The following is a 14,054-nucleotide window of genomic DNA, read 5'->3' on the forward strand; positions in this document are numbered from 1 at the left end:
TTCCTTTCAGTTAACATTGGGATTTCATTACAAGATGAACACTAGTGGTAGATATTTGAGTGGCATTAACCCCAAAGATAGCAGTGTCTGATAACAAATTTTGATTATGTTCAATTTGGGGATATCCTAACCCGTGATTCAAAATAGTTACATCAGAATTCCTCAAGAAATCATTCCCACGTATATAATTAGACATTGAATTTCGAGAACAATTCAATGAAATTGCAATGAACTGTTTTACCATTAGAGTATATGGCATTTCATTGTGTCAGAAGGATTTCATCATTTAACTTTAAAGAAATCAACAGAGCAGGAACTGTATGAATGTAATGAAGATGTTAAAAATCATCATCTTCATTGTAATGATGTTTCTGTTTGGAGATGGGTAGGATCAGTTAATGAGTCTGAGAAAGCTTTAAATCATCATCCATTGGTTTTTCCACAGACACAAAGTCACAATGGACAGGAACTGTATGACTGTGAGCAAAATAAGAAAGACATTGGTGACCACTTTTACCTTAGGATACACAGGAGCACTGAAAACAGAAGGAATTTTTATGAAGATAATCAGTATGGAAAGAGCTTCCATACTCTACACAATAAACCCTTTACTGGGGAAAATCCTCCATGTTTAATCAGTGTGGAAAAGCTGTCAGGCTGACTCCAGATATTACACATATGAGAACACACACTGGAGAGAAACCTTTTTAAGTGTGACAAAGCTTTTAGGTTGTTCTCATTGCTTCATGTTCACCGTCGATTTCACACTGGAATGTGGGAAGGACTTTGCTGTATCCTCAAACCTCACTGGACATATGAAAACTCACACTAGAAAGCAACCCTATAAATGTAAAGAATGTGGGAGAGACTTTCATCGATCCTCAGACCTCACTGGACGTCTGAAAACTCACACTGGAGAGAAACCCTATGAATGTAAGGAATGTGGGAAAGCTTTTGGGTCATCGTCATACCTTCATGTTCACAGTCAAATTCACACTGGAATAAAAGCTTACAAATATCAAGAATGTGGGAAAACCTTTACTTTCCCCTCTCGCCTTATTGAACATATGAAAACGCACACTGGTGAGAAGCCTTTTAAGTGACAAGGCATGTGGGAAAGTCTTTGCATCTTCTCATAATCTTCTTAGACATTTACGATCTCATACAAGGCAGAAGACTGCACATTTAGTGCCAGATGTGGGAAAGCCTTCACTTGTTCTTCACTAGTTACTCAACATATGAGAACATACACTGGAGAGAAGCCTTATAAGTGTAATGCATGTGGGAAAGCCTTTGGGTTTTCCAGTAATCTTCTTAGACATTTACAATCCCATACTGGGCAGAAGACTGCTAAATGTGACAGATGTGGGAAAACTTTCAAGTCTCAGTTCTTACTCAACATATGAGAACACACACTGGAGAGAAACCTTTTAAGTGTGACACATGTGAAAAAGCCTTTAGGTTGTTTTCATATCTTCATGTTCACTGTCGATTTCACAATGGAATAAAACCTTACAAATGTAAGGAATGTGGGAAAGACTTCTCTGTATCCTCACACCTCACTGGACATATGAAAACTAATACTAGAAAGCAACCCTATAAATGTAAAGAATGTGGGAAAGACTTCTCTGTATCCTCACACCTCACTGCACATATGAAAACTAATACTAGAAAGCAACCCTATAAATGTAAAGAATGTGGGAAAGACTTTCATCGATCCTCAGACCTCATTGGACATATGAAAACTCACACTGGAAAGAAACCCTATGAATGTAAGGAATGTGGGAAAGCCTTTGGAGCGTCCTCACACCTGCATGTTCACAGTTGAATTCACTCTGGAATAAAACCTTACAAATGTCAGGAATGTGGGAAAACCTTCACTCTCCCTTCACACCTTTTTGAACATATGAACACTTATGTTGGAGAGCGACCCTATAAATGTAAGGAATGTGGGGAAGCTTTTGGATCATCATCACACCTTTATGTTCACAGTCAAATTCACACTGGAATAAAACCTTACAAATGTCAAGAATGTGGGAAAACCTTCACTTGCCCCTCTCGCCTTATTATACATTTGAAAATGCACACTGGAGAGAATCCTTTTAAGTGTGACACATGTGGGAAAGGCTTTGTGTCTTCTCGTAATCTTTAGACATTTATGATCTCATACTAGGCAGAAGACTGCTAAATGTGACAGATGTGGGAAAGCATTCGCTCGATCCTCACAAGTTACTCAGCATATGAGAACACACACTGGAGAGAAGCCTTATAAGTGTAATGCATGTGGGAAAACCTTTTGATTTTCCAGTAATCTTCTTAGTCATTTATGATCTCATACTGGGCAGAAGACTGCTAAATGTGACAGATGTGGGAAAGTCTTCACGCAAGTCTGAGTTCTTACTAGACATATGAAAACACACATGGGAGAGAAGCTTTTTAAGTGTGACACATGTGGAAAAACCTTCACTCTATCCTCATACCTTACTCAACATATGAAAACACACACTGGAGAGAAGATTTATAAGTGTGACATGTGGGAAGGTCTTCACTCGATGCTCATACCTTACTAAACATATGGAAAGACACACTGGAGAGAAGCTTTGTAAGTGTGACACATGTGGAAAGGCCTCCACTGAATGCTCAGGCCTTACTCGACATATGACAACACACATGGGAGAGAAGCCTTTTAAGTGTGACAAATGTGGGAAGGCTTTTGCTGATTCCTCATGTCTTACTAAACATTTTAGAATGCACACTGGAGAGAAGCCTTTTGATTAATATACATGGGAAAACATTTACCACTTCTTTGCCTGTTACTGCACACAAGCGAAGTCACACTGGAGAGAAACCATATTTGTGTAAGGAACGTGGGTAAACCTTTTTTTCTCCTCAGTGCTTACTTTCTATAGACAATGACATTGGAAAAAAAGCCACTGAAATGTGACAAATGTGGGAAAGCTCTTGCTGATTCCTCCTATCATACTTAACATTTTATTTTTAATATTTGACTGCATCTGCAGCAGATGAGACCTTAGTTCTCTGACCAAGGATCAAACCCATGCCCCCTGCATTGGAAGGCAGAGTCTTGACCACTGGACAACCAGGGAGGTCCCATACTAAACATTTTTGAACTCAACATAGAATACTTTTGAGTGTAATAAATTTCGGACAAGACTCGCCAATTCTTCACTCTTTATCATTCACAAGTGTATCAACACTGGATAGAAACCCCATAAATTTCAGGATTTGGAAATCAATTTTATCATTCTTATCTCAAAGGTAATGGAAAAAGTAAGGGGAATAGTTGGGGATTGCCTTCTGCCTGTATCTATCATGTCTTGTCTCTAGAGCAAAGCTCAGAGTTGTTGATCACAGAACATATTTAGACACATACACAATTCAGTCCATGGTGACACCTGGGGCACCAGGTCCCTTGCAGTGTGGGGAATGTAGGTCTGTTCCCTGGACGGGAAACAAGCATCTCACATGCTGTGGGGCAAATAAGCTATCACCTTAGTTCTCATCACCTCTGCAGATCCCAGGGTAGCTCTCACAGTGACAGGTAAACCAATCTCTTTTTCTCATCGACATGGGGCCACTTACTCTACTATGCCTACCTACTCTGGAAAAACCAAGGACCTCTTGTAGGGGTGGACAGTTTAGTATCTATGCCATAAATAACTGAGCCTCTACCTTACACCCTTCAAGATACTCTATTTTCTCATTCTTTTCTCATACTCCCAAAGTGCCCCACTCCTATTCTTGGGAGAGACCTCAAAATTCAAAGCCTCTATTACTATCCCAAACCCACCCTCTGATCTAAAACTGGCTACTGCTCCTCAACCCCACCTCCTCCTCTTCTTCCCAGTTGACCTCTTTGTCCATAAACCCCATAGTTTGGGATACAATTTCTCACCATGCTCCCAACTCATATCCATCTCAAAGACCCCTCTGAATTTTCCCAATCAACCACAATACCCCATCTCCTAAAAATATCAACAAGGATTTAAGCCTGTCATCACTAAACTCCTATGTCAGGGCCTCTTGTGCCAAACCCACTCTCCCTATAACACCTCTATCTTACCCCTCAAAAAGCCAAATGATTCCTATCGCCTGGTCCAGGACCTGAGACTTATCAGTGTGGCTGTTGTCCCCATATACCCAGTAGTTCCAAATCCCTATGCTCTTCTCTTTCATTTCCTCCTCCAATACCCACTTCACTGTTCTAGACAACAAAAATGCCTTCTTTACCATCCCTTTACACCCAGACTCTCAAGACCTCTTTGCCTTTATCTGGACCATCGTTGCTCCCAACAGCTGATATGGACAGTCCTCCCACAAGGCTTTCATGATAGTCATTTCTTTGGCCAAGCTCCAGCATCAGCCTCTCTTGATCTTACTCTGTGAGTACTATCCTCCAATATGTGGATGATCTCCTTTGTAGTCCTTCGCTTACACACTCTCAACAACTACTATACAACTCCTCAATTTTTAGCCAGTCAGGGCTACTTAGTATCTCCCACCAAGGTTCAGTTCTCTCTTCCTAGAGTAACCTATCTTGGAGTCCTTTTATCATCAACTAAAAGATATATTAACTACTGATAGAAAGTTCCTTATATCCACCCTACCATTCCCTTTATCAAAAACAGATCTTGTCCTGCTTGGGGTTAGCTGGATATCTATGCCTCTGGATTTCTAATTTTGCCCTCATATATCAAGCCACCCTAGGGGGTCTTCCATAAACCTTAGAGCTAAAATCAAATATTCGTTCAGGCTTTAACACCCTTGAGCAAGTCATTCTCAGCCCCAGCACTAACACTTCCTGAACTTTCTCACCCCTTTACACTATTGAGATAGACAAAATTGTGCTAGGAGTTTTGGGACAAAATCAGGGCCCTTCTATCACCCCTGTCACTTAACACAATTCAAGGATGGCCAGCCTGCCTATGTGCTCTGGCAGCAGCAGCACTCCTTGCTCAGGAAATTTAAGAAAATTACTTATGAACCACCCACTGTCATTCGTTAACCACATGACTTTAAGGACTTACTCTCTCACAAATCCATGACCCTTCTGTCTGCTTCACATGTCCAACTGATTAATGTTACCCTTCTCAAATCTCCCCACTTCTCCTTTGAACACTGTCCTACTCTCAACGTTGTTACCCTTATCCCTAATTCTTCTGTGCCCCCCATCCATACTTGCAAAGAGGCCAAAAAAAAAAAAAAAAAAAAAAACGCCCCATTTCTCCCACATTTCCTCAGTCCCTTTAAATAACCCTGACTTTACTTGGTATATTGATGGCAGCTTATCTACAAAATCAGAAGGAAAAAAGGTACCTGAATATGTAATTGTCTCTGGCACTGAAATTATTGAATCCCAAGCTCTCCCCTCAGGGACCTCTTCCCGAAGGCAGAACTTACTGCACTAACTAGAGCACTTACCCTGGCAGCTAACAAGAGAGCAAACATACACTGACTCTAAATGTACTTTCCACATCATACACTCATGATGCTATCTGAAAAGAATGAGGGCTCCTATCTACTAAAGGCTCTCCCATAACTAACACCCTGCTTATACTCCAGCTTTTAAAGGCAGCTAACATGCCAACTGAAGTAGGCATCATACATTGCCGAGGTGACCAGGCAGCCTCAGACCGCATTTCACAGGGCAACAATGCTACAGACAGGGAAGTAAAACAAGCCTCACTCCTATCACTGGCTCAACAATTCATAGTAATCCCCAACATAAAGCCACTTTACCTCCCTGAAGAAGAAAACGTGATTATTATAAGAGGGAGCCCAACCACAAGGAGATTGGTTACAAAAACAGGGCCACTATGTCCTTCCCCGATTTCAGTCCACAGATTCTTACAAACATTCATCAGGCCCTACACATAGGCACTAAACCTCTTTATCATCTCTTAAGACATCTTATCACCTAACCTTCTCACTCCTAAAACAAATCAGTCACTCTTGCATTATCTGCTCTTCAGTCTCACCACAGGGAGCCCTAAGGCCTATTCCCTCATTCCCAACACGAGGATATGTCCCAGGAGAGGGCTGGAAAATTGACTTCACTCACAACCTCTTTAAATTACTACCAAATCCTTTTTAAAGACCTCACTGAGAACCTAGAAGAAATAACTACTAGCCTTATCACTGTCCCAAACCAGCCAGATTCTCTGGCAGCCATGGTCCTCCAAAACAGAAGAAGGTTAGACCTCACAGCAGAAAAAAGAGGCCTATGTCTATTTTTGGAGGAAATTTGCTGCTACTATGCCAACAAATCAGGCATTGTAAAGGAAGCAGGAAGAAATCTGACAAACAGGGCCCCAAGAATACGTCAACACCTCAGTAATTCATGGGAAAACTGGCTAAGCAATTGGAATTGGATACCCTGGGTCCTAACTTCTAGGCCCTCTCCTTCTTAGCCTTGTTCTAACTTTTGACCCATGTTTAATAAATCTTTTTCAAAATTTTTTTCAGGACCACTTACAAGCCTTCACCAACGAAACTATCCATTAGCTACTTCTAACTCACTCAAATTATAAAAAATTTCAACCCCACACAAATCCCCTTGACTCACATTCCAGCCTTTTCTTCTCTTACCCCCACGACACCCCTGTCCCACAGGAAGCAGTTATGGAAGATTGACCTTCGGCCCTTATCCCAAATCAGAAAGGCTGGAATGATAGGGCCTCCATGGGGGCTCATGGTTGAAGTGGCTCATTATGTTGACCTCACAAACAATAAAACCACAGTGACCCTTGCGACTGAACAAATTACCCAGATGACATTCTGTTTGCCCACTGGCACCTACATTCTTAAGGCTACAAGACCACCAGATTCCAGACCTCTGGCTATGTGACCACAGGACTTAGCTATAGGCTAAAATTTAACCATCCCTTTAGTGAATTTTTCATTGGTGAGGCATAAGAAACACTCCATCAGAAAGGGAGGACACTGGTTCTCCTTAAGGGCCAGTCTCCCTCTCATTTTCTTCTAATAAGTTTTGTTTTCTTGTCTGACTGCCTGGCTCACTCCCTTTTTCTCTGTACTCTCCTTATACCATCTTAATAAATGATAGCTTTATTATTTTTTCTTATGAAAATAATTTTGATACATAATTCTCCTGAAGTACAATATAGAGTTGTGGTTTAGACAATGGGACCTTGAGCCAGGCTTTCTAGAATGGAATTTTGGTCTATCTGTGTGACCTTGAAAAAGTTATTTAACCTCTTTAGTTGCAGACATCTCAACAGTAGGAGTAATAAACTGTAAAGTGTAAAATTGATGAGTGAATTAAATTTATCTGAAAAGAGAAGATTAAAGCTACAATTTAGTGAATTTATGGGGTCACATCTAATTTCAAATGTAATGATGGTATTTAGTGCAAGCATTTGAATTCAACAGGAATTTCTGGGTGCATAATTCACAGAGTGCTTTATACACTCTAAACCAATGACAGTCATAATATGCTGTATCTCCAGTTTTTAGGACATGGATCCAGGAATCAAGTGTTGATAGCAGAAGTTAACCCTTGTAAGGTCACTCCCAGGAGCCATATGAGGAATTTGTGCTTCAGATCTCCACATATCTGGCCCCTGTAGGTTTGAAAGCCTTGACACCTAAAATGACAATACTTCGAAAGACACGAAAAATGTCCCACTGAACTTCAGTCAATGCTACTGCACGACATTTCAGGTTCTTCATGCTAAGAACAGGAATCATCCTCCAGGCAAGGGTAACTGACCCTGGTGATCAGTGTCATTGTGTCACCATGGCAATGAGCACTGGTTCCCTGATGTGCTCAGTCAGTGGCTGGGAGCAGGAGCAACCTCAGGGCAAGCACAGTGGTGGATACAGATGGTGCTCAGTTATGCTCCCATGACAAGAGATCCAAGTGATGTGATCTTGTGTGAGGCAGCTTCCTTAGCTGAGCACAGTACTTAAAGAGAAGGCCCAGGGCTACTGGAAAAATAAGCCTTTAATTCTGAAGGGAGAAGTGGGCGACAGCCCAGAATTGGCTACAGTCCATACCATAGGCTATTTGGAGTGCAGTTTGCAACAACATGGACTGTGTCCCCTGGGAGCTTACCTGTGATGCATGGGTGTCAGGAGTTGGGAAGGATTTTCCTATGGATGTGAGAGCCAATCCAAGAACTGAAGCATCATGTATAAGACTCAGCCGGGCATAATCTACTTACTACCACTGCTACCATAAAACAGAACACCAGACCAACCCATGCCACTCTGAAATCGAAGTTCTCAGTGGGGTATTTCACAGACACAGAAAACCAAACCTTAATAAGGTTAAACTAAAATTTTTTTCTTCCTTTTAACTCCAAAAACTTTGTCAGAGTAACACCACTGGGAAAGTAAACAGATCCACACATGGAATTGTTCTAGATAGTTATGTAATATAACCTTTTGTTAAAATAATTTTCCTAACTAGACTTATACTTTTCTTGGCACTTATCTGAAAGTCTAGTTTTACCATGTATTTACATGTTATTTTATTTTCTGTCAATAGAATGTATGTTCTATGAAACTCAGGACTTGATTGTCTTCCAAATCATTGACCAGTAACTAGAAGTGAAAAATTGCTGTGAGCTGTGTGCTATGCCAGGATTCTTGACCTCCAGAGGAGAGGATTTTGATCCGGGGCCAGAGACAGGCTTGGCCACTTGGAGATTTTGTGTAACAGAATCTTATTAAAGTGTAAGAGAAATAGAAAGCTTCTGACATAGACATCAGAAAGTGGGAAAAAGAATGTCCCCTTGCTAGTTTTTTGCAAGGTGGTTTATGTCTGTTAGCAAGCAGTTAATCAGGTAAGAGAGACACCTGAAGGCTGAGGGAGTTTCACCAGACCCCTCTGCCACAATATGCATTTTTGAGATAGGATGACATGAGGTGTGTCATCCCCATTCACACAACAACTGACATGAATACTGGCTTTTTGAGCCATTATCAGCCCAAGGTTTGAGGAAAGAAAAAAAAAAGAGTCTTAGGTGGACCCATTTTGAAGAAAGGCAGATTCCAAAGCAAATACATAGTTTCATTATCATAGCTTAAGAGAAATCTTAACATAAGAAAAAACGCATTGGTTAGCTCAATGCTGAACCAGGTGTTGTCAACACAGAATTAAAAGAAACCTCTTAATTTTGTGTGTGTGTGTGTTAGTCACTCAGTCGTGCCCAACTCTTTGCGACCCCCTGGACTGTAGCCCACCAGGCTCCTCTGTCCATGAGATTTTCCAGGCAAGGATGCTGGAGTGGGTTGCCATTTCCTTCTCCAGGGGATCTTCCCAACCTGGGTCTCCTGCCCTGCAGGCAGATTCTTTACCGACTGAGCTACAAGGGAAGCCCAATGTAGAGAAAGGAAAAAAAAAAGTCTGCTACTTGCAGTTTATTTCCTCCTGCCACTTGGGGACCTCTGGCCTTCCTACCTGTTACCCTCAGAAGGTAGCAGGAAATATTTAAAGGCATGGGTCAGTCAATCACATCACTGCTATTACAAGAACTAAAAATAAACTTGTTTCATCTTTGGGGGGGGGGGGAAGGAAAGAAAAATAGAAAAAGAAACTCAAAAGCACAAAAATCTTCCCATTTTTTCTTTTCTCTTCCCTAGTCTTTCCCTGACACAAAACATTACCTATACAATATTTGTAAGTATCAGAAATTTTATAATAGATGTAATGCATCTATTAGTTCCAAAATGTCTTGCTTTGTATATGCTTTTTAATAACGTCAATTATAGGTAATTTTTCTATTTTAGGAAAAAGATCTAATAATGGTGTAAAGGAATATGAAGGAAAAAGAAACTACGGTCTAACAGCACCACCAAAGAAGGTGGTGTTATGTATGTGGTACGATTGGAAGGGAGTCGTCTTTTGAGCTCCATGTGAAAAGCCAAATGGTTAATTCTAAAAAGTACTGCTCCCAATTAGAGCAACTGGAAGTAACACTTGATAAAAGCATCCAGAATTAGTCAACAGGAAACACACAATCTTCCATCAAGATAACTAACGCAAGACCACATGTTTCTTTGATGACTAGGCCAAAACTGGTACAGCTTGGTTGGGAAGTTCTGATTGACCCATTGTATTCACCAGACATTGCACGTTTGGATGCCCATTTATTTCAGTCTGTATCAAATTCTCTTGATGGAAAAAAATTCCATTCCCTGGAAGACTGTAACAGGTACCTAGAACAATCCTATGTTCTAAAAGACAAAAAGATGGAATTGTAAAGTTGCCTGAAGAAATGGCAGAAGGTAGTGGATCAAAATGGTGAATATGTTGTTCAGTGAAGTTCTCGGTGAAAATGATAATTGTATTTGCTTTAAAAGCACAGGAAACTTTTGGCCAACCCAATATTTTGGATGGAGTTGCACTCACTGAAAATTTCTATGTTGGTGTCTTAATCCCAGTGCCTCAGATTGTGATTTTATTCAGAGAAAGTGGCTTTAAAAAGAGGTAAGTAATTTTAAAATGAGGTCATTAGGGTGCACGCTAATGCAATCTCACTGCTGCCCTTATAGGAAAAGAAGATTAGGAAATACAGAGAAACTAGGGCACACGTGCTCTGTGGAATGACCATATGCAGAGGCAGTGATAGGATGTTTATATTCAATCCAAGGAGACATACCTGAGAGGAAACTTTGGCAGCCCCAGCAAACTAATAATGGCACCAATGCAAAAATCCTCCTGCCCCAACATTTATTTGGGCCATGCTGCTGTAATTATTTAAATGAAAGCAGTGACAAACTTTGCCCAGCTCCAAGTAGACAGCACCTTGCCATAGGCCCATGCTAAATACCTCCTGCTTCTTGCCCTGAAGCTTGTCTGACACCATACTATAGGACATCTGAGGGAATCTGCTCTGTATTCAGACATGTGCAACTCAGAAAGTTGGTGATGGGCCTTCCCTGGAGGTCCAGTGGTTAAGACTGCTTTTCCAATGCAGAGCGTGCAGGTTTGAGCCCCTGGTCAAGGAATTGAGATCCCTCCACATACCAAGTAGCACAACCAAAAAGGGGGAAAAAAGAAATATGAGGATGCTAATCCCTCCTGGATATACTTGTTCAGCAGAAGATGTGCACTGAAGTTTTTTTCATTTACTGAGTGGAAATTTCTGAGACACATATCATATTGTACGTAAGAAGGACCTGGTGGGATTGAACAACAGTCACCAAAGAAATCAAGATTATGATTATTTAGATTGGTTTGGTTTTTCTTCCTTCTCTAGAAGATAATATTGTATATTCTGTGTCTCTGGAGGACCCTAGCATAATACACAAGAAGAATGAATACATACATGTATTTTTCACAGAAGCATTACTCATAACATGTACAAACTGGAAACAACCCAAAGGTTCATCAACTGATGAGTAAATAAAACATAATGTATTCATAGTATGGACTATCAATCTGCAATACAGAGAAATGATAGATCCTCCAGCACATATTGAACCTGAATATAAAATGAAAAATTAAATAATTTACTTTATTCACATTAAATATCTAGGAAAAACAAATCTCTAGAGAGAGTAGAATCATGAAAGCTTGGATGTTATGTAGGGATATGGGTGTATAACAACAAAGGTGTACTTTATAGTGGAACCAAATTCCATTCTGTTTTTGAAATGGAGCAGGACCATATGGTCCTTGTCCCCCCACCCCCACCATATCCTCTGCATGCCTTTTGCCTGTGGAAGACTTTAATCAAAGAATAAGTTTAATCAGAGAAGTGAGAAAACAGAGAAACAAAAACAGTCTAAGCAGACTAAATAATTAATGACCTAGGCATTAATGACCTAATCATTAAGTATAGTCAAGGACCTTTAGTTCTTTCTCAAGGGCTATAGATAATATTCTGAGCTATATCCTGTGAGCTGTCTTATAGATACCAAAACACCAGGTGGAGAAGTTAACTACATGATGACCAGACTGTACCCAGGACTTAAGCAGCTACAATTCCAGAAATTGACCTCAAAGATATGGGAACAAGTACACCCCAGAACTGAAGATTAACTGTACCTAAAAACAACCAAGATGATGCTAGTCAGACCACTGATGACCAATTGAAGATGACTGTTAAAGATGACTGTGCTGTTTCTGCATGTACCACCCACCCCCCAACTCTGTCTATAAAAGCTCTCACTCCCTGTTTGTGGGGAGGGGTGTCAGCCTTTGGACAAATGCCTGCCATTGTCCCCCCACAGTTTCTGGCATCTGAAATAAAGCACACTTTCCTTTCGACCAACCTGGCATGTTTATGTTTTTGAATGGCAAGCAGCCGGACCCCCACATACATTTTGGTAACATTTTGATGACTAAATATTAAGATATCTAAAGTATTGTTATAAAAAGGGTCTGATACAGGCATAAGTAAATATTACTGGCACACAAGTGTCTAAAACCTAATATAAGTGTGCATACAAATTTACTGTTTAATAAATGTAGAATTTCAAATCAGTATGTCAAGAATGCCAACAAAGGTCCATCTAGTCAAAGCTATGGTTTTTCCAGTAGTCATGTATGGATGTGAGAGTTGGACTAAAAAGAAAGCTGAGCACTGAAGAATTGATGCTTAAGTGATACTACAATTGATCATCTTTCTAGGGAATAAGCAACTGATCCACTCTCCCATACTAGGGATACTACATGCCCAAAAACATTCTTTGAGGATTAAACATTAAAATGACCTTAGAAACAACAATTTTAGAAGATATTTAAGAAATCTGCTTGTAACCCAGTGTTTGAAAAGAATTTTTAAGGCAATGCAGGAAACTCAGAAGTGTTTTTAAAAAGAAAAGGAGTCCTTTGGATTCATGGAAAGCAAATATTTTGTACACAACTAATGAAACATTAACACAGCAAAATATGTTTCCCATAATGCATATGAACACTTCTGGTGAGAGGTGCTCATAAATAGTACTTTTAAGGATCTTTATAAACTGTTCTGCAGTCACCTACTAAAATATAGGGCAAACATGAATATGGGTAAATTTTGAGCTATTCTTTATTTTTTTTAATTAAAGGATAATTGCTTTATATAATTTTGTTGTTTTCTGTCAAACCTCAGCATGAATCAGCCATAGGTATACATATATCCCCTCCCTTTTGAACTGCCCTACCATCTTCCTCCCCATCCCACCCCTCTAGTTTGTTACAGAGCCCCTGTTTGAGTTTCCTAAGCCATACAGCAAATTCCCAGTGGCTGTCTATTTTACATATGGTAACATAAGTTTCCATGTTACTCTTTCCATACATCTCATCCTCTCCTTCCCTCTCCCCATGTCCACAAGTCTATTCTCTATGTTTCTCCACTGCTGCCCTGTAAATAAATTCTTCAGTACCATTTTTCTAGAGTCCGTATATGTGCATTAGAATACAGTATTTATCTTTCTCTTTCTGACTCATTTACTCTATAATAGGTTCCAGGTCCATCCACCTCATCAGAACTGACTCAAATGTGTTCCTTTTTATGGCTGAGTAATATTCCATTGTGTATATGTACCACAACTTCTTTACTCATTCTTCTGTCGATGGACATCTATATTGCTTCCATGTTCTAGCTGTTGTAAAAAGTGCTGCAATGAACAATGGGATACGTGTATCTTTTTCCATTTTGATTTCTTCAGGGTATATGCCTAACAGTGGAATTGCTGGGTCATATGGTGGTTTTATTCCTAGTTTTTTAAGGAACTTCCATACTGTTTTCCATAGTGGCTGTATCAATTTAGATTCCTACCAACAGTGCAAGAGCATTCCCTTTTCTCCACACCCTCTCCAGCATTTATTGTTTGTAGATTTTTGATGATGGCCATTCTGACCGATGTGAAGTGAAATCTCATTGTTGAGCTAATCTTGAATGAGTGAAGAATGCCTGGTATTGATACCAAGCAGGACACTGTGAGGCTCCTAGGCACATCCCCCACTTCTGCAACCCTTCCCCCCCCCCCTTTTTTTTTTAGAAAAGTCAGCTGACAGTTTTATTGCTTTGGGGAGACAAGAGATTGCTCAGGAGCTCTTGATGGGGTGGTTGTTT

General features: G+C 40.2%; 1 protein-coding gene across 5 annotated transcripts in view; it reads left to right on the forward strand.

The window, feature by feature from the left end:
* The window catches only part of LOC133061917 (zinc finger protein 568-like), a 29,928-nt gene extending 17,662 nt beyond the window's left edge, over window positions 1-12,266 (forward strand). For 4 of the 5 annotated variants that reach the window (XR_009694061.1, XR_009694060.1, XR_009694062.1 and 1 more), the window contains 2 exons: window positions 446-3,279; window positions 9,778-12,266. Coding sequence is in view for 1 of the 5 variants with exons in the window: in XM_061150247.1 (XP_061006230.1) it covers window positions 9,778-9,896 (119 nt within the window). In the remaining 4 variants the exon portion in view is untranslated. The remainder of the gene's footprint in view (window positions 1-445; window positions 3,280-9,777) is intronic. The other variant, XM_061150247.1, reaches the window with a different exon arrangement.
* The last annotated feature ends 1,788 nt before the right edge of the window (window positions 12,267-14,054 follow it).

Source organism: Dama dama, chromosome 9 (genome assembly GCF_033118175.1).
Source record: "Dama dama isolate Ldn47 chromosome 9, ASM3311817v1, whole genome shotgun sequence".
In the NCBI taxonomy this organism is placed as follows: domain Eukaryota; kingdom Metazoa; phylum Chordata; class Mammalia; order Artiodactyla; family Cervidae; genus Dama; species Dama dama.